Source organism: Thalia democratica, chromosome 4 (assembly GCF_965202585.1).
Source record: "Thalia democratica chromosome 4, ktThaDemo2.hap1.1, whole genome shotgun sequence".
NCBI lineage: Eukaryota > Metazoa > Chordata > Thaliacea > Salpida > Salpidae > Thalia > Thalia democratica.
The window spans coordinates 36,719,929-36,741,263 of record NC_139168.1 but is presented as its reverse complement, the minus strand read 5'-3'; the positions used below and the strand labels follow the sequence as shown (position 1 = coordinate 36,741,263).

Below are 21,335 nucleotides of genomic sequence, written 5' to 3'. Positions count from 1 at the left end.
TCTATCTGCCTGATGATTCCTAAATCAGGTCGCCGATTGTCACATTTACTATTGTTAATCTAATGTATGGTGTAGTCTATCTAATCTAATGCTTATCGAAATATGGCGTAAAAACATCTTTGCTTTTCTGAAGATAGTTGAATATTTTTCATAATAACATGACAAATAGTAATGTAAATCTAAGTACAATAAAAAAAAAATTTTCAACAAAAGAAACGAAAATACTCTTTAATTAAGACTGCTATTTTACACTTTTTACCATAAAAATATTTTACTAGAATAGTTACTGTTAATAGTGCTTGTTTTATAAGTTGTGTTTGTGGGAAATTTTTTATTAGAACTATCTAGATTTTCAGTTGGTCAAACATTTTTGAATATGAAATTTAAAACAGTATATATGTTGAAAATTCTAGATGCTAGGGAGGATCAATTGTTTTCAAATGAAAAACAAGAAACAACATTTATTTTTTAATCTAAGCAAAGCTTTTAATTTTGATTTATCAACTGAAGAAAAGTAGGAACACTACTACAGAAAATCCACACATATTAAGTGGAGAAAGCTTTTGGTCGCCAAACAAACAAATTCATTTATTATTTCTCTAGTACAGTATAAGCTTAAACACTGGTAAAAATTCACTACAACATTTTTTTTTATATGGTAAGTAATATTACTTAAACTCATTGTTGCCAATATTAACCACATAACCTATCATTGACACCAATTAAGGCCATAAGGGGGGGGGTCCAAAATTTTTTTTACAAAAATTAACTTTGGCTTTCATATGAAAGCTTAAAGTACTAACTACAAGCCAGTTTTTATAGAATTCACAAATATCATTTAACTTTTGAGACTTTTAATTTTTTGTAAAAATTTTTCAATATCAATATATTGACAGCAAAATTTTTGTGGTCAATTTTCTTGGAAGTTTTTAAATTCACTAAAAATCTATCTCCTCCTTTATTTTTCAAGCAATCTTCTTCAAATTTTCAGGAAATGTTCCTTAAAACAAAAGGAAAAAAACGTTACTTAAGAGTTTTAGTAATTTAAAAAAATAAAAAAATTATCACAAAAAAAAAAAAAAGTGTTTATTTTTCAAAAGAAAAATATTTTTACAAAATTTTTTTTTAATTTCAAAGTAATGTTTTTTTGTTATTGTATAAAGATTAGACTGTGAAAGTTTGAAGAAGATTGCTTGAAAAATGTAGGAGGAGATAGATTTTAAATGAAACAGTCTGTTTTTAGCTGTTTTAGTTTTCCCTTCTCATAGGGAACCTATTATGCAGCTCGACTTTAACTAGTCATATCTCAAAAAATAACTCAAACTTTTTTAAACAATTAAAAAAACATCTTGAAGCTTAGAAAAAATTCTATAAAATAAGATCAACCTGTAAAAAAACATGGTTTGCCCCCCCCCCCCCCCCATATGGCCTTAACCAAGTAAATACAATAAAAAAAATAACAGCAAAAAATAAAAAAGTGGTAAATATAAAATCTTATAATTGTATTTTATTAAAGCTAAGTTCAAACTTACTTCTAAACTATAAAAAAAAACTAGCATGAAGTTTTTGTGATATTCGATATTGTAATATTTAGATATCCTATAAAAGCTAATACAAAACATTCAATTTTAAATAAAATAAGTCAATACTTGAACTTTTCTGACAGCATTGAAACTTTATATTTAAATTCTTAAAGGTCTTGTTTTGATTGTCCATTCCTTAATTTTTGCCGTTTTAGTTTGCGCCTCCCAAAAGGATCCTATTGTTGCCTCCGACTTTGACCGGCTATATCTCAAAGATTATTTTGAATTTTTTAATTCTGTAAAAAGCATCTTGTAGTTTAGTAAAAACTATATTAAATGAGATCAAAAACCAAAAAAGGGTGTTTACCCCCCTATGCCCTTAACTAAATGAATAAATTTTAGGGTTGCAACATGCTCAGCTTATTCAGAACTTAAGAAAGTTTGTAATTTTAAAAAATCTGAGGATAACTCAGGCTAGTTTAATTAAAAAAAGAAACCTTAGCATGACTCAGGCCATTAAAAAACTAAATTCTTTCAAGTTTTCATATTTTGCAAGTTTTTTTATTGGTTTTGATAAAGATTTAATTTCAATATTTTGTTACTTTATTAACATTTTTCTTGAAGATTTTCATTTTAATGATTTTGTAAAGGTTTTAAATTTTTTAAAGGTGCCATTTTAGTTTGCGCCTCCCATAAGGAACCTATTGTTGCCTCCGATTTTGACCGGCTTTGTCTCAAAAATTATTTTGAATTTTCAAAATCTGTAAAAAGCATCTATAGCTTAGTAAATACTATTTAAAATAAGCTCAAATTGTAAAAAAAGAGTTCACCCCCCTATGTCCTTAACACAGTGGTTCCCAACCTTTTTGATGCCCCGCACCCCTCAAACATTTTTATTTGCTCTCGCACCCCTTGCAGTACATGTAATGATTTATTTAAGAACAATTTTACAGAAAACAATAAAGATTTGTTTATAATTTTTTTTATAGTGGTCTATATTAGCAAGAATTAAATATATGGAAATTAAAAAATACAACAAACTGCATAAGCTTTTTTTTCTAAGGTAAAAAACAACAGAACTCACACTTCTTCTGCAACAATAAACGTTTTCTGAAGGTCAAGCAAGTGAGTTTTAAGCTCATCACTTGTCATTCTACCTGCGCTATCTTTAAATAAGTTAAATAACAATTAACTTTTAATCTAACAAGATAAAAATGAATCTATGTTTCAACACAAAAACAAAACTTTTATTTTTAACTAACAAAAACATAAAACTAATCCTATTTCTTCAATAAAACTCCTATTGACACGTTGTTTGGCAAATACTCACAATGTATTTAATGGAAAATTAAGTTTTTATTTATGCTAGAGTCTGTTGAAAATTTTAGAATTTAACAAAAGATCCACTTTAAATTTAATGATCATTTTTTCCTATCATTATAAAATTACAAATAAATGTTATTCATTATTACTAAATTAGTATTATATTTGAAAGCTCAGGTTAAAATTATTCAATTATACTATGGCGTAATTATCAATTTTTTTCTAATGATTTGATTTGCTTATTAGCTTTAAAAATCGATAGTTATGTTTAGTGAACAAAGTTTTAGCTTACAGTCACCCAAGTTAAAGAATTTTTTTTATATCTATCAAATAAAATTTAAAAGCCATCTTCACCCCCTAGAATGCTACCTCGCACCACCATGGTGTGTGAGCATCCCTGGTTGGGAAACCCTGCCTTAACACATTTTTTGTTTAAATACATTAGAAATTGTAAGCGTAAAAGATTTTTGAAAAGAGGCTTATGCTCAATAGAAGAAGTTATTCAAAAAAAAAAAAGAATCTAGTTTAAAGTTAAAAAAATACATTTCCCAATTTTTTTTTGAAAAAAAGTTTTTATTCATAATCTACAAATCAATCAAAGTCGTTTAACATTTTTTTTTTAAATTATAAATAAAATTGTAAACTTAGAAATTTTTGAAAACACACATTTTTAAGATATATTTTTTCATTTTGAGGATGAATTTTTGAGGCTGAAAAGACCCCAGTCCAGTAGAGTTAAGTATTTCATTGGTTCTGAAACAAATTAGTTCACTTTAAAATATTCAGGGTTGCCACACACTCAGGGAACTGAGGGAATTTTTTAGTTTAGAAAATCTAAGGGAAATGCAGGGAGACTCAGGGGAACTCAGGGAGTTTTGATTCTTTTTTTTAACTCAGTGAAATTCAGGGCGGTTTTGGTTTTTTAATAAACTTTCAGGGAAATTTTAAGATAAAAAAAAATTTCAGGGAAAAATTTTTCTAGATCTAGAATGAGGTTTAGTTAATCCAGTTTCAATATTTTGTTCAAAAAAATTAATTTTGTTTATTTTTAAGTGCTAATTTTGAAATTTTTTAGCCTTGCATCTAGTTCTTGAATATTATTAGAATTAATATTGCAATTTTTTAATAAATAAAAATTTTTTTAAAAATTTGAAGAAAACTCAGGGAAACTCAGAAAGTTTAAGGTTACTTGAAGTTTCTGGTTACTCAAAGAAGATTTTTGACTCAAAGAGTGGCAACCCTGAATATTTTTTTACAATTTTATTTTATTTAAGCTATCTATACAGGTTTTTCTATTGTAATTTTTTCTACCAAGTTAATTTTTCATAAAAATTAATGTTTAAAGTTAAAAAATTTGTTTTTTCTGTATGCATTAATATAAAAAGCAATTTACAAAAACTCTATTTTAGCACTCGATAAAATGTTTTTTAAATGTTTTATAAATAAAGTTATGTAAATTTTGTTTAGTGTAGTAAAATAATTTTTATTATATTTAAATTAAGTCTTTTTTGTTCAAGTTTTGATTGAACTCAACTTTGTTTTTAATACTTTACTCACCAAAAAAAAAGACTTGTTGATAAAATACCTCTATTTCAGTTAAAATGATTGCCATACAATCATGCTAGTCAGGATAACTCAGGTTAGTTGAAAAACAAACTCAGGTCAACTAAGGCTAGTTTGAACTGTTTATAAAACTAAGACACTAAGACTTTTGTAAAACTAAGGCTATTTTTAATATTTGTTTTCAAATCTTTGGCTAGTTTTTATAACTTAAATGTTTTCAGGGTTGTCACTTTACTTGGAAACCTGGAAAAACCTGGAATTTGACAATTTAGGCAAAAAAAACCTGGAAAACCTGGAATATGAGAAATTTTGAAAAAAACTTAGAAAAACCTGGAATTTTGAACAAAAATCACTTAAAAAAACTGGAAAAACCTGGAATTTTAACGATTTTCACATGTTGAGTTGTAAAATTTTGAATTGACTCAAAAAATCTATCATATAAATAAAAAACTTGTCATCATCAAAATTTTTTTATACTAAAAAACATATTTAAAGTAGCTTTACAGTATCTTTTTAATGTTTTTATACTATATAACACAGTTTTTACCTTACCTAAGTTTAAACTAAAAATAAACCCAAAAGTGTCTACTTTTAAAAACCTGGAAGAAATTTGGAAAACCTGGAAAAAATTTCGAAAAACAAGTGGCAACCCTGTGTTTTGAAAGCCCGTTTGCTATTAATCACATAAGTATTTTTGTTTAGCTAAATTGATAGTTTTTTTCAAGTTTTGGCTCTTAAAATATTTAAAGTTAAAATTTATTTTGAACTTTTGATAGTTTTATCTCACCAAGGCTGATTATTTTGCCCCAAAAAATGGTTTATTTTTTGTATAATTTGAATAACCCAAGTATAATTTGAATAACTAAACAAAAACTAAATACTTTAAGATCAAAAAACTAAGATTTTAGCATGTCAGTAAACATATTTTATCTTAAGTAAAAACTTCATTAAAACATGATAGTAGTTTATTTAACATTTTTATTTGTGATTTATTAAATACTCAAAAATATTTTAATTACTCTTACTGGAAATTTAGGACTATTTTTTTGTTGAAAAGGTTTTCAGTAAATCAAAACAAATGATCCACTTGAATCTGGCCTTTTCCCTATTGTCTGGATGAGGTAGATCACTAATAAGAAACCTTTAATGTATCTAATAGTTTTATTATTGCACATAAATATATCATTGAAATTCAAGAGTTTCACTTAGAAAATTTTCATGACTGTCATTTACTCATAATTAAAAAAAGAATTTTTTAGCATAGTACAAATAATTATATATTAAGAAAAATATGAAGTCTATAACTAAAAACCATACTAAAGTAATGAATATCTTAATAACATATTTTAATTTAATTTTAATAGTAATTTTGAACTTATTGTACTTTTAAGGTAATTTGTAATATTGCTTGTTGAGCCTTTGTTAGTATTTTGACAAAGTTTTGTATGAATATTTATTTATAATTTGAGTAAAATGTAAAGTTGTCTCAGTTTTTGGTCATAAAAGTAAAAAACTAGTAAGGAATAAAAACCCTACACTTAAAAAAAATTACATTATTATCATAAATTTGTCACACAGATGTTAAGATTTTCAAAATACTTTATATAGTTGTTTTTTTTAACATTATAAAATTAGTAAATAACATATAGTATATACTTACTCAAATTAACACACAATAGAAATAAGATAAAGATAAAGAAAAAAATGATGTATATTGCAAGCTATTTTTTCTTTTAGAGTTTAATATTAAACATCAAACCAACTCAGTTTAATATATTTTTTCAAGTTTTAATTTTGTAAGACTGTACTTAAGAACTATTATTAAATTTTCTTATAAGTTTAATAGACATGTTTAAGTTTTAAATTTTTAAAGAGTATGTACATCATTCCCACTTTCTTAGATTTCCATTGGTTTTCATTAGTTTCACTTGATTTGTGCTATTTTACAAAAACACTTGATTTCTTCTTGATTTTACTTTTTTTTGTCTAGTGTTGGACTAATTTTTTATTAGTTATACAACTGTTTAAGACAAAGTTTATTAGATTTTTAATATTTCATATTCAGGGTTCGTGCGCGTCAGGCTAAATCAGGCTAAGTCAGGCTAAATCAGTTTTTTTGAAAAAAGTTGAAAAACGTCAGGCTAAATCAGTTTTTTATTTAAAAATTTGAGAATCTCAGTTTTTCTCAGTTCAAATGCATCAAATTTTTGATAGAAAAAAATTGAGAAATCTTCATAAGATCAAATTGAAGTGTAAATTTATTTCTAAATAATGATTTAGTTACTTAAGACAACATCAGTCAGTATTTGTAAAAATAAATGCTTAAAACCTTTTGTTGAATCTCTAGAAAAAATTTAAGAATCTTCATTATTTTGTTTTGAGTAGATTATATACGTCATAATTATGAAAATTTATAAAAAATATACTTTTTAAACATTACAGTTTAGTTCAACAACTTAGCTGTTTGTTTGAATTTTAATACTCATGTAAGCGTTTCATTTTAAGTTTTAATAAAACACAACAGTGCACGTTGTTTTCTTATAAATCTTCTGGTTATAATGTTATTACTTAGTGCTTAATTAAATTGGACAAATGTGTTTAGTAATATATATTATATTTTTACACTAGTAATAGATTAGATATAACACTTATTTTAAAACTTATCACTGAATTTGTTATGTTAAGGGCATAGGGGAAGGGGTCAATCACCTTTTTCACAATTTAGTCTTAGTTTATTTAGTCATATCTAAGCTATGAGCTGCTTTTTGCAGATTTTTAAAGCTCATAATATTTTTGAGATAAAGCTAGTTGAAGTCGGAGACTACAATAGTACTTATTAAGACCCCCCATTATCTAAAATGACTTCTTAAGGGGATTTTTCTTACTTTGAAAAAATGTCAGGCTAAATTGGTCCCAGTCAGGCTAAATGAAAAAAATTTCGCGCACAAACCCTGATATTAGTCTTCAACATAAATAAGTGAATGAATTTGTTCTTTCAAATCTAAAAAGATATGTAACAGTAGTAATAGCATTTAAAAAACTAAATTAAAAACAAATTTTTACTCAAAATTTATTACTTAAAAAACTAAACAAATTAATTTTTGATATTAAGATTGGATTTAAGGTAAAGTTTAAATTTTAATTAAGTTTTAAAATCAATATAACAACAATAGTAATAAAAAAAGCTGTATGTAGCTTTCTTTTTTCTTCTAGTTAATTTTCAAGTTTTTTAAGTAAAAATTTTGAGTAGAAATTTGTTTTTATTTTAATTTAATTATTTAAATGCTATTTTCCATGACCGTTACATATCTTTTTAGATTTATAAGCACTGACGAGGTCTTTATCTGAAACTTAGTTTGTAAAATAAATTCTTGAAAGAATAAATTCATTATTTCTCCTCTAGTAGTTGAGATCTCTTTATTCGTTTTCTTAAAACCAAAACATATAATCAATAAGTTAATAATCAAAGTAATGAGAATTCTAAACTCGTTAAATTTAAAGAAATAAGGTTCAATTTTTTTTTATTTGAGTTCAATAAGGGCATAAAGGGATTAAGGAATTTTATCATGTTTTTCTTACTTTTGTACTTTTAACTTAGCAGTTTCTTTTAACTGTTTTGTAAATTAAATTATTTTTCAAGATGAGGGTTCAAAGACAGAGAGTTTAATAGGTTGCTTATGACTAAGTAAAAAGGCAATAAACTAATTTATTAAAAATCTACCTTCTACAGTTTTCAACCAAGTGTTCTTAAACTTTCTTAGTTTATTTTTAAGTTAATAGTAAACAATTCTGTTTTTAAATTTTTTTGATACAGATAAAAGATATGTTTTCCTAAAAAAAAAATTTTTAATTATAGTCATAAAATTCTTAAATTTTGTTAAAATATTACAATAAGATTTTCCTTTTAATGCAAGGAACATTTTCTTTAAATTTAAGGCCAATTGATTTTAAAAAAATGTTTAAAAACTTTGAGAAAATTTCTTCTCAATGAGTTATAACTGATTATATGTCAAAAATTATTTTTTTTTCTGTGAGCAGCATTTTATACTATATAATTTTAGTTTTCATGTAAAGGCCAATGTTAATTTTTCTAAAAGTTTATTAGATCCTCCCTATGACCTTTATATAGTATCAAATTTCATCAAAAAGGACTCATTAGTCATAAAAGTTTAAACATGAACAAACAGTCTTTTTGAAAATGATAAATTTAAGGTACTTTTTTACTTAAAAGTTTATGTAAAACATCATATAAAAAGTTGAAAACTCATTGTACCTAGTTTATGTCTAGTACAACAGATTGCATTAGTTTATTTTAAACTGTTTTTTTTAAACTTTTAAGTCTCTAAAAGTAAGATTAAGCTTTCAGAAAGCTATGAAAAATATCTTAGATTAAAAAAAAACTTTTAGTAGAAACTCTATAGGTTTAGTTAACATTTATTTTTTTCTTTGCTAGGTTTTAATCAAACATCGAACAATTTATTTTTAATGTTAATCCATTTTAGTTATAATATAAAGTATTGAAATGGTTCAAGCAAAAGCAGTTCGCATGGCAAGGCCGGCAGGAGCCAGAAGGGGTAAAAAAGCAGATTTTGTAGACAAAGAAAAACCATCACAAATTAGAGATAGCAACATTCAAGCTGCTAAAGCTGTTGCCGATTCTGTGAGAACTAGTCTTGGACCAAAAGGAATGGATAAAATGATTCAAGTTAGTATATATTTTATTTAATTAAGATGAAGCAATTCTAAAATATTAAAATACTTTTTGGTGCATTATCATAAAACACATTGTAAATAAAAAGATTTCTTAGTTAAAACTTTTACATATGCTACCTTATAGTTTAGACTAGCTTAAAATTATTTTATTAATATATTTTTATTATTAATAGGTTTATCAAAAACTAAATAAATAAATTCTAATATGTTTATTAATTATTCTTCGTTGTAAATGTATTTTTAACTTTTACTTTGAAAAAGGTTACTTCTTAATATTTTGCAGATTGTCTTTATTTATTTTACTGTAATGGATAACAGATGAAGTTTTAACTTTATAAAAACTATTATTTAAATATATTAATAACTTAATATTTACCAAATGTTTCTGCACTTTCTTTACAATTTTTTTAAACACTTAAAACATATAAATAAAATTACAGGATGAAAAAGGTGATGTAACAATCACTAATGATGGAGCAACAATTTTAAAACAAATGAAAGTGCTCCACCCAGCTGCTAGAATGCTTGTTGAACTATCGAAAGCTCAAGATATTGAAGCTGGAGATGGTACTACTTCTGTGGTAAGTTCTAAACAATTTTTTTTAGGTTAAAACATTTTTAAAAGGTAGGAACTCTAATTAACAAAATATATGTATAAACCCATATGTTTATCCTGGTTATTATATTATATAAATAGCAATTCAGAACACAAAAATTAGTTAAAAATTCTCATTTAAGGGCACAAGGGGGGTAAAACACCTTTTTTTTAATTAAGTCTAATTTTATTGAGTTTTAATAAAGCTACAAGTTGCTTTTTACAGATTTTTAAAATTCAAAATAATTTTGGAGATAACTACCTTAAACTTTCAGGAGATGTTCCTTGCAATATTTTAAATCAGTAAAAAGCATCGTGTAGCTTAGTTAAAACTCTATAAAATAAGATCAAATTGTGAAAAAAGTGATTTACACCCCTATGCCCTTAATAGTATAAATTGTGTTGTACATTTTTATAGACTTGACTTAAAATTAAATTTTAGGTTGTCATCTGTGGTGCCCTTCTTAACGCGTGCTCTAAACTTCTTGGACGTGGTCTTCATCCAACTACCATATCAGATGCCTTCCAGGATTGTGCGACAAAAGCAGTAGAAATTATCACAGCTATGTCTAAGAAGATAGACTTAAGTGACAGAGAGACTTTATTAAAGAGTGCCAACACCTCACTTAACTCAAAAGTTGTTTCTCAATACTCTGGTGTTCTTGGCCCAATGGCTGTTGATGCTGTCTTAAAGGTTGCTGATTTTGAGATTTTCTTCATATAACTTAATAAAAAAGCCATCTAATGGTGTAAATATTTTGTAAGGTTTTAGAAAGTTTAAAACAAGCGTAATATATATTTTTTGTTTAATCAAGTACACAATTTTTAGTTTTAAATATTAAAAAAAAAAAAGTATCTTATCTATGATAAACTATTGTATTTTTTGTCAAAAGTATACAAATGTGTGGACCGCTAGTAATCGTATTCATCAATATAAGCAATAATCATAAATAATGTATCTTATCTATGATAAACTAGTGTCAAGTTAGAATTATGAAGTTAAAAAATATTTCAGTTAAAGAAAAATGTTAACTGCATAGTTTTTTTGAAACTTGTAGAAAAGATTAGCACCTAAAATAAAATTACCCTTTTTTTACTTTCATGCTAATAACATCAAGTAATAATTAAATCTGGTTTACTTTTTGACCAAAATATTTTAACTTTACTTAATTGGATGAAATGTTTTTTTGAATAAAAGATCAATAGAAATTAATTTTATATAATTTAGTAGCCCAAGTTTATGATACAGAATTATGTTTTTTCCTAGTATTTAACTTATTAGAAGATAGAAATTGTTTACTGTTACTTTTTATCATTGAAATTAAAAAATAATTCAAAATATTTTTATAATACCACTTTAATCTAAATATCCGCTACTGTTAACTGATTTGGATGCTGATGGGTACGCGTATTGTATACTGGATTTTATTTTGTAAAAAAATTAAATAAATGTACAATTAATGTGTATTCGCTTCCCTATATCATATTTTAAAAATAATGTTTATTATAATAAGATTTCTGACAAACATTTAAAAAAATGTATGGTGTACGAAAACTAATATGCTACTTAATTAGTTTTTATTTAAAATTAAATCTTTTACAAAAAACTTAAGGTTGTAGACGAAAAGAATCCTCATTTGGTAGATTTGAACGACATCAGGGTCATTCCTAAAATAGGAGGTACAGTTGATGACACTGAACTTGTGGATGGTTTGGTGCTCACACAAAAAACTTTGCAAGGCTCTGGTTTGTTTAAATGTGCAAACTTATATGTATATTTATTTTTTTAGAAGACTCACTTAAGTTAAGCATACATTTATAAGTACAGATAGGCCCAACTATATGTATGTATTGATTTAAAAAAAGTAAAAACAATAATTAACACCATACTATAATAAATAAATATGAACTTAATAGTATTTCTATTTATTTTTAAAAATCTATTTCAGGTATTTATCCTTCTTGCATTTGTAAAATAAACTTTACTCAAGAAACATATTTATGTTAAATATCTCAATGAATTAATAATGTATATGTTTCTAAGAAGCTCCATTAAGTTGAACAATATGATTTATCTCTCTATGTTTTATGATTTTCAGAAGTAAAAAGATTATTTAAAACTTTTTTTTAAACTTAAATTCTTTTTTTTTACAAAAATTAACTTTGTCTTTTATATGAAAGCTTCAAGTACAATCTACAAGCCAGTTTTTATAGAATTCAAAAATATAAGTTTTTTTGAGAAATTTTATTTTTTGTAAAAAGTATACAAACAAATGGACCGCAAATTTTTTTGGATCAATTTTCTCGGAAATTTTAAAAATCACTAAAAATCTATCTCCTCCTTCATTTTTCAAGCAATCTTCTTCAAATTTTCAGGAAATGTTTCTTATGTTAAAAGAAAAAAATGTTATTTATGAATTTTAATAATTAAAAACGATTAAAAATTTATGACAACAAAAAAAAATTTACTAAAGTTTTTTTAATGTCCAAAGTAACGTTTTTTTTGTTATTGTATAAAGATTAGACTGTTAAAGTTTGAAGAAGATTGCTTAAAAAATATGAGAGGAGATAGATTTTAAATAAAATATTCTTTTTTCATTGTTTTAGTTTTACCTTCCTATAGGGAACCTGCATGCGGCCCGACTTTGACTGGTCATATCTCAAAGAATAATTCGAATTTTTTAAAATGATAAAAGCATATTAAAGCTTAGAAAAAACTCTATAAAACATGATCAGTCTGTAAAAAGTAACTTACACAGCTTATTTGAAACTCCACAATTAGGATCAAATTGTAAAAAAAGTTGTCTACACCCCTCCCTTTATACCCTTAAGTTATTGTTAAAAAAATCAAAAATGTATTTCAAAGTATTTATAGAGCATACTAATATTTTCAATTTATTAGATATTTATTCATGTACAGGCTCAGGTGTTCGCAGAATAGAGAAAGCAAAAGTAGCAGTCATCCAATTCTGCTTGTCTGCACCAAAAACAGACATGGACAACAGCGTTGTTTTGCAAGATTACACTCAAATGGACAAAGTTAATTTTGTTTTTAGTTAACACAATATTATTAGATTTAGGGTGCCTTTTTTAACAATTAAATCGCTCAAACAATCTAATCTTTTCATCATTAAGATCTTTCAAAGTTTCTTGTTTTCTTTTCAGGTATAATTATTTTAGTGTGTTTATTTAAAGCAATTTTTTCAAAAAACTTATACTAAAATAACTAGTTTTACATTTACCCTTTCTAATTAAATCGTTCATGCTTTTATTTTTTGTCAAACCAGGTGTTGCGTGAAGAACGAAACTACACTTTGAACTTGGTGAAGAAAATCAAGAAAGCAGGCTGCAACGTCTTGCTCATCCAGAAGTCGATTTTGAGGGACGCCATCAGCGACCTTGCCCTTCATTTCCTCAACAAAATGAAAATACTTGTTGTCAAGGTGAGCTTTCAACTTTAACTCTTAATTTAACTTAATTATTGTTAAACTTATAGTTTTTAAATTAGAAAGTAGTGTTCGAAAACAATGTATTTGAAAAAGTTGGTCGAAATTGTTTGTTTTATGCACATATGATTTCCAGTTTTTGTATTATACATTTTTGAAACAGCGATCAAGCTTTGTTATTGTCTCTACTTTAACTCATCTAAAACATATTTTAGAAAATTAAAACTTTCAAAATGACTTTCTTCTGTGTTTGTTTAGTACAAATCTTTTACTGTGTGTCTGAAAAAAAAAATACAAATTTCACCGATCACAGGACATCGAGCGAAGTGAAATCGAGTTTGTGTGCAAGTCGACTGGGTGCAAGCCGATCGCTTCAATCGACCACTTCACACCGGACATGCTCGCCAATGCCGAGCTCGTTGAAGAAGTCAATGTTGGAAGCGGACGCGTTGTCAAGGTTTTTTCATTGTTTGTTTTATAATTTAAACAAAATTTTCTTCTTCACAAGTTATTTAAAGTTAACCAGAATTGTTTTGAAATATTTGAAATGTTTTTAAAACAATTTGTTTTATCTGCTTGGAAAATATTTATTATTTAGTTTTTTAAATCAGTTTTTTTAAATAGTGAATTATATTTAAGTCTTGAGTGTTAGGCTATAAGTATTTATAATTTAAAAACGCCCTCATCCATTTTTCCATGTAACTTATTTAATTCTTTAAAAAGAATTACTTAGTAAATAAAAACCGTCAGTTGTACCCAACCTTACTTTTCTGAACAGTTCACGGGATGCCAGGCGATATCGAACACGGTGTCGGTGTTGGTGCGCGGCAGCAACAAGCTGGTCCTCCACGAAGCCGACAGGTCGCTCCACGACGCCTTGTGCGTCATCAGGTGCCTCGTGAAGAAGCGCGCCGTCATCGCAGGAGGGGGCGCCCCCGAGACGGAACTGGCGGTGCAGCTTCACAAGCACGCCAAGACTCTGAGCGGCATGGACGCTTACTGTTTCGAGGTTAGTTTGAAAAGTAGTTGTCAATAATAACTCTAAATAAAGGCTGTGTGATGGAGATAATAATTTTTATGTCAATTCGAACAGTTTTGTTGAAGTTGACTCGTTTATGTTTTGAATTAGCTAAACTTATTTGTTATAGCTGTTTACTAAAATACAAAATATTTTGTTAAATCTGTTTTATTTTTTCTATTTTGATACACAAAAGTATTTATACTAACTTTCTGAATATAACAGGTCAGTTTTGACAAAATTGAACTCTAAAAAGTTGTTTTACAAATAGTATACATTTACTAGCATGGTTTTTATTAATTTTTATATTTCAAGTGGTAGTGATATTTCCATACTAATAAATTGGAATTATCAATTAATTCACCTTGTATTATGTCCTGACCAAGTACTTGATAATTATTATTTATAGTTTTGAGTTAATACATTGATGTAAAAAGGTCAAATTCTGAATATTTACTTAAGCAAATTTTCAAAGAGTTAGCATTAAATGTTCTTACAACTCTTACAGTAATACTAAATGCATAATAAGTATTGGCACGGAAAATTAGTTGTTTTATGCTTACAGGCGTTCGCAGACGCATTAGAAGTGATACCTTACACACTGGCTGAAAACGCTGGACTTTCACCAATCACCACCGTGACTGAGTTGAGGAACAGACACGCTATGGGAGAGACATCTGCCGGTTATTAAATGTTTTATATTAATAATCGCATTTTGTTACTGATTGTATCAATTAAGTTTAAATAAAAATTGTATTGGTCTTACTTCTAAAGGTACGAGTGTATTTTTCACCATGACAGCTTTTAAAATTTATATTACTTGATTTTTTTTTTTCAATTCTATAAAGATTGTAAACATAAATATTTAACAAATTTTTGTTTTTTAATTATTGACTTAAGACAAATAATCCATTTTGATTTAACTATACATGAGTAGTTTTTTACAGTTATAAAAGTTAACTAATATTTTTTTAATGATTTTACAAGCAGTTTGTATTTTTATTATAGAAATTAGTTTTGAAAACCTATATAATGGTTTTTATTGCCTCTATGATATTCTTTTTAACACCTGTAAACTTTATTTATAAAGTCCTTTTTATAGCGTACAAAACTACATCACACAAATAATATTAGCATTTAAGACTCGAGCTTGTTTGCTTTTATTGTTACTTTATTTATTTTACATTTTATTTGTTTTTCAGAAAGCTAAAATCCATGACGTTGACAAAGCATCCACAATAAACATGTAATTTTTATTGATATTTTATATTTCAATACAACAGGAATCAACGTACGCAGAGGAGGTATTTCCGATATGTACTTGGAAGACGTCGTTCAGCCCCTACTGGTCAGCACTTCAGAGATTGAGCTGGCCACTGAAACTGTCAGGTCCATTCTCAAAATTGACGATATTGTCAATGCATTCGGCGGTCATTAAGAATGTCATCTGCTCGTATTGAACGAGAGCTTTAACAATTTTTTGAAATGTGATAGATTATAAGTCTGATTTATGCTGACAACATCATAAGTTAAAATTTTCTATCAACTTTAGCTCGCTTTTCTGATAAGCAGTTTTGTTTTAATTGTTATTTAGTACATTTAAATTACTTATAGTAATAAATTATTCAAAGCAGTTTATTAGTTGTCTTTTTAACGATTTATTAGTTTTTCGAAGTTAGTTTATTAAATTTTACACAGAAACAAATGAGTGTTTTCACAAAGTATTTGTTCACTAAAAAATTCGTACAACTACTGATAATTGTTCAGTATTTTTATGCTAGGTAAGAAATAAACCTGTAATATATAATTTTTATAAAATAAACAAAGCTTAATGTGTTTGATTAAATAGTTACTAGATTCATCTTAAAATTTTGTATAACTTACGTCTAATAACTTAGTTCTGCTCACCATTAGTTTTTACATTGATGTTATATTGAAAATGATTTATAACTATTATCATAGCTACTAATATAATAATTATTTTCAATTATTTAATGTAAATACAAGTTACCGAGTTACTAAGAAAAATTTAAATGATAGTTGTTATACCTAGTTTACTAAATTATTTATTAACATTTGAATTATAATTAGCTTAAAATACAAAATAAAAATTAATAATAAAATTTAAAGCAATGTTTAATTTTCAAAATTGAAGTGATTTTTTTTGTTACAAGCACTTAATCTTTCTAATAAAAGTAAATGCTGAAATATTACTAACCTTTGATTATGGAAAAAGGTACACGATTCAGTAAACTAGAAATATAACTAGCAGTTCTCATCAGTAGAGTACAAAGCTAGCAGGAGATAAAAATTTTCAAGCTTATTTAGTAATAAAGACAAAAGCAATTAAAATAATTTTAACTTACTTATATTATAATCATCCTATAGTTAAACTATACTTTAATATAATGACAATAACACGCTTTGTAAAGTATAGCGCAAATAAAGAAACAGTATAATCAAAATCTCATTGCTTACAGAAAACACAAATCGCTTCAAGTTTAATTAAATCGAAAACACTACTAAAGTTTATTTAGATTAAAAAAGTTTGCACACAATGAGTTATTTACAACTAACTTTACATTTACGCAATTAGACGAAAGTTTTGAAGTATAAAGAACTTGAACTGGTATATCATCCTTTTTTTCTGGATAGAAAAATTCTCTATACTATTCTGGACATGACTTTTATCCTTTTTCTTGTTGTCAATCCGATATAGCTTGCTTACAACAGCAGCTGGATTGGTAAATAACAAAACTTTTATTTAAGTTAGATCGTTACCGCCTGGTGTTATTAGTGGATTTGACGATGGTTCTTACTGGTAACCACACAGTTTTTAGGTCCTAATGTTTTCTGTTATCTAAATTTTGCAAATATTAGTTGATTTTTTTGTTAACTAACTCTTGGGAGTACCCATTTTTGTTTAATACTAACTTAATCTGTTTGATTTAACTTCGTATCAACTTCGGAAAAAAAAATTATGCGCACGATGAAAAAGAGTTCTCACTAAATTCACTTTTACAAATATGAAGGTTTTTTTTCTATACACCGACGTTAAAAATCTATTATCTTCTCGTTTAACTTTTATATCTAAAACTTAAGTTCATCATTTTTTCCGTTGTGAAATCGATAGAGTAATGAACATAAGAAAAGCTGAAAATTTTTTCCGCTTTTGACCAAAATAGTCCTTATAATACCTAAGGTACAATAAGTTATTTTTTAAAGTAGGGATAAATTTAAACTCTATATAACCAATAAACATGTTAGCCAATGTTGGCCCCAAGGGGGATCCCATGGCCATCCTGTCTTGTTGGGAATAAAATAAAGAATAAAACTTACCGGCAGAAGTAGCGAGTTTCAGTAATTTTTAAAATTAGTTTTCTTTATGGTAGGTTTACTTATATTATTCAATGTATTAATGCGAAATTAAATGACCCCTTTCAGAGGTACACTATTTAAGAGACTTTAACTCTAAACAGAAAAATAAGTGTATTATTTGCTTCCATATGACTAATTTTGTCAATGAACATATAGGAATCTTTTAAACAAGATGCTGGAAAGTGTTTCAACACTGGTTCAAGACTCAAGAATGAAAATGTTTATAACTATTTTTACCTGCTGACTTTCTTAAACACGAAAGATTAGTTTCAGCTGTAAATAGAACTATTGTCATTACGGCTCAATTATCAACAACTGTTTCTGTTTTAATAGATGTTGGTTATAAAAATTTAGATTTTGTTAATTTAAGTCATGCATATTTAAAAAAAGAAGTTGGTAATCTTTAGCAGCATCTTTCACTATCAGGCAAGAGTGGACTTCTTCAAAAAACTTTTTGTTATACTTTGACGAAAAAATTTACCTAACCTTAAATGATATTTTAAAGGAAAACGCCTGTCAGTATCTGTTACAGGTAAAAGACATAAGAAAAAAAGAAAGAAAATATTAGCGGTAAAAGTGTTTGCAAGGAAGTGATAAATGTTCTTACAAATAGAGATGTGTAAACAGCATTAATTTTTGACATTACAAGCTGCAATATAATGCGCTTTTCAGGTGGTTGTGTGATATTCAAAAAGTGTCTTGGTAAGCCAATGTTTTTTCTAGGTTTTAGGCATTGTGTATTACCACTGTTTATAGATAAATTTCTCTAATCTCTAACCATAAAAACTCAAAAATCCCGAGTTTACACTCTTAAAAACATTAAAGAAGCATGAAATTGGGCCACAGTGTAATGGAAAACTTTGCAATAGAGATATATTACTACAAAAATGGCGTCTCATCTGCATGATAATTATAAAGAGCTTGTCGAACTAGCCTTAATATACGTTTGAATTAAACCTTTTCTCGGTATCAAGACTTAAGCGTCTAGGAGCTGTTTCTAGATGGGTGAGCAAAATCTTTAGCGCTCTTAAAATATTTTTTGTTTCATAACAACCCTCATTGAAAACAATCGTTGATATTACTTATTGAAACAAACTTTAACGCTTAGTTCATATACACATAAACAGCTACATTTCCTATTGAATAAATTTTACAGTAGCTTCAACAGCTCCTAGTAAGGAATTGAAATAAATAAAACCAAAGTTACAAAAATACTGATGAGTTTTGTGCAACCTCTGCGCTAAATGTCATGAATTCCATCTCTGGTTACTTGTTGAAGAACTAACTTTTCTGAGTTTGTTTGGTAATGATAGAACTCTATCGGTCAAAAATGTTTTAATCAAGTAATAAAGGATCAGCTCACAATCTCTAGGAAAAAAAGTGAGTTACTTAAACTGCATGTTTCTTCTACTGAGAATAGATAGAAGAGAGATCTAGCATATTTTGTTTGAAATAGTTCCATTTTTTTAATTATTTTTCTTTTACCAAACAATGACATGATTGTTGCCAACGAAGTTGCCGAACGAGATAGAATCTTTGACTTCTATAAAAAACAAATATATGTTTCAAAACAATCTACAAACTTTCGATAAGGATAGAAAGAAAATGCCAAACCTCAGAATAAAGCAGAGTTTTAGAACTAAACTAATGCAAAAACAATTTTATCAATTTGTTTTACTTTAAATTTTAATAAAAATATTAATTCCCAGCGATTACTTGTAGTTAATGTATTTTAAAAATAGGCGACACTCTTAATACTTTTTTAAAACAATTCTTTTTCAATAAGAATCACAGTTTGAAAACTCATCCGCAGTGAAACTCAGTATCTGTCTGAATTTTTCAGTAAATATCTTTTAGAACTCTAAATAATTGAAAATATTTTTGTAGAATAGTACTAACATATTTTAAAGTTATTGTAAGCACATAATTTTTATACAAGGTAAAAAAAGTAAAGAATAAAATCTTGATCATTCACATCCCCCCCTTAATCTCAAAAAACAGCAATATAACGAAATATAATTTTCAAAAACCGTTAGCTTAAATTATCTAACAGCTAGGAAGCTTATTTTTGAAATGTTTTTTATATGATTTTCAACAATGAAAAAGATAAAAAAAGCTCTACGACAAATTTTCAATTGTCGAGATTTCATCACCGTACGCACCCTACTCTTGGTATTGTTTATCTTTTAATCTATTTTTTTTTAAAACTGTTTTTAAAATATTATAGGTTAATAGTCACAGTAGGTTATTTTATAGATTTATATGTGAGGTTTTGAATTGAAAAAAAATAGTTCTCAACTTATTTAAAAATAAGGAAAGCAAGGATTTTTATTTTGAAAACTAAGTTTCACCCTTTAAGGGATCTTCAGTCCAATTTAAATCTTATTCAAATAGAATGTAATAAAATTCTATTTGAATAAAATTTAAGGTTACTGGAGATCCCTTAAAGGGTGAAACTTAGTTTTGCAAATAAAGTTCTTGAATAATTAAACTTGTTGGTTATTTTATGTAAGTTTTTTTAGGTATTACAACTATTTAGTTTTTAAAACAAACTGGTTTGAAAATATTTAAATTTGGTCATTTATTAACTTTTCCTACGAAAAAGTCACTAACTGCATTTATATAACATGTTATATTTTGTTCTCAAAGTTAAAATTAATTTAGGTATCTTATTTGAGCGAACGCAACAATTTTGTTTATTTTCAAGAAGTATTTAAAGGTTTAATAAAATTTTAATTTCAAATGTTAAACACTTTTGTTCCTAGATACCGTAGGGTTGCTAATGATGGCTTTAAAAACTCTGAGTTGAACGTTGCAAGAATAAAACAAGTACAAAAAATTAATGATAGCACTTTGAGTAAAATAAAACATGTAATTATGTGTGTCTAGACCAGTGTTACTAAAACTCGTTAGTCATATCGTATAATTTTTTGGTTAGTTATAAAGTTTTCAATCCTTATTGTCCGATTTACTTTGAATATCTGTTTAACTGCGTCATAAATTTTATTACAAGTATTAAAACATAATGTTTAATGTTATAAATTCGATTTTTATACGATTGATAATACTTTTTTTAACCTTTTAATTCATCAATATAATAAATGTTTCAACAAAATCGTTTTATCAAAGCAAAAATTTTGTATAGTTACACGAAATGGATTAAGAATATACTATTAATTTTGCTTTTCCAAATTCTTCTCTAAACTAAGCACTAGGTTTGTAGAAATTAGAAAAGCATTAACTAATGAAGTGTTTTTTGTGAGGTCCAATATGCGCGAAGACACTTTTGCACGAAGATTCTTTTACACGGAGGGTCACTTTTGCACGATAGGTAATTTTTGCACGAGAGTAAAAAAAAAATTAAATAAAAACAAGAAAAAAAACAAGAAAAAAAAATTGATAAGAAAACAAAAAGGTTAGAAAATAATTTACCGACCGAATAAGTAAGGGTTAGGGGTAAAATAAAAACTAATAAAAATTTTCATAAAAAAAGATTAAATTACCATTAAAAATTAAATATAAAAAAAAGAAAAGAAAAAAAAAAGTTATCGACCGAGGGTAAGGGGTAACAATGATATTAAAAATAAAAGTAGAAAACAAAAAAATACTTATAAAAATTATCAATAATAAAAAACTTTATTACTTAAAAAACAAAAGGAAGCAAAAAATACCGACCGTGAGAAGGGTTAGGGGTAACAGTGAATGTAAAAATAAAATAAATAAAAATATAAATTAACAATATAGTCTTTTTTTAACCCTTGCGAAAATATCCCTTC

At 26.4% G+C, this 21,335-nt stretch overlaps 1 protein-coding gene across 1 annotated transcript; it reads left to right on the top strand.

The window, feature by feature from the left end:
• The first annotated feature begins 8,866 nt into the window (after positions 1-8,866).
• LOC145834759 (T-complex protein 1 subunit delta-like) lies at positions 8,867-15,815 on the top strand. Its single transcript, XM_082942270.1, has 10 exons — positions 8,867-9,114; positions 9,563-9,703; positions 10,160-10,411; positions 11,331-11,463; positions 12,638-12,756; positions 13,005-13,160; positions 13,477-13,620; positions 13,942-14,172; positions 14,747-14,864; positions 15,465-15,815. The coding sequence occupies exons 1-10, from the start codon at positions 8,932-8,934 to the stop codon at positions 15,617-15,619; spliced, it is 1,632 nt and encodes a 543-aa protein (XP_082798396.1). The 5' UTR covers positions 8,867-8,931; the 3' UTR covers positions 15,620-15,815.
• The last annotated feature ends 5,520 nt before the right edge of the window (positions 15,816-21,335 follow it).

Bases quoted from the DNA above. Each gene is read 5' to 3' on its own strand.
- LOC145834759 (XM_082942270.1), top strand. From the start codon at position 8,932: ATGGTTCAAGCAAAAGCAGTTCGCATGGCAAGGCCGGCAGGAGCCAGA. The intron at 9,115-9,562 runs GTTAGTATATAT...ATAAAATTACAG, and splicing joins GAATGGATAAAATGATTCAA to GATGAAAAAGGTGATGTAAC. The intron at 13,161-13,476 runs GTGAGCTTTCAA...CACCGATCACAG, and splicing joins TGAAAATACTTGTTGTCAAG to GACATCGAGCGAAGTGAAAT.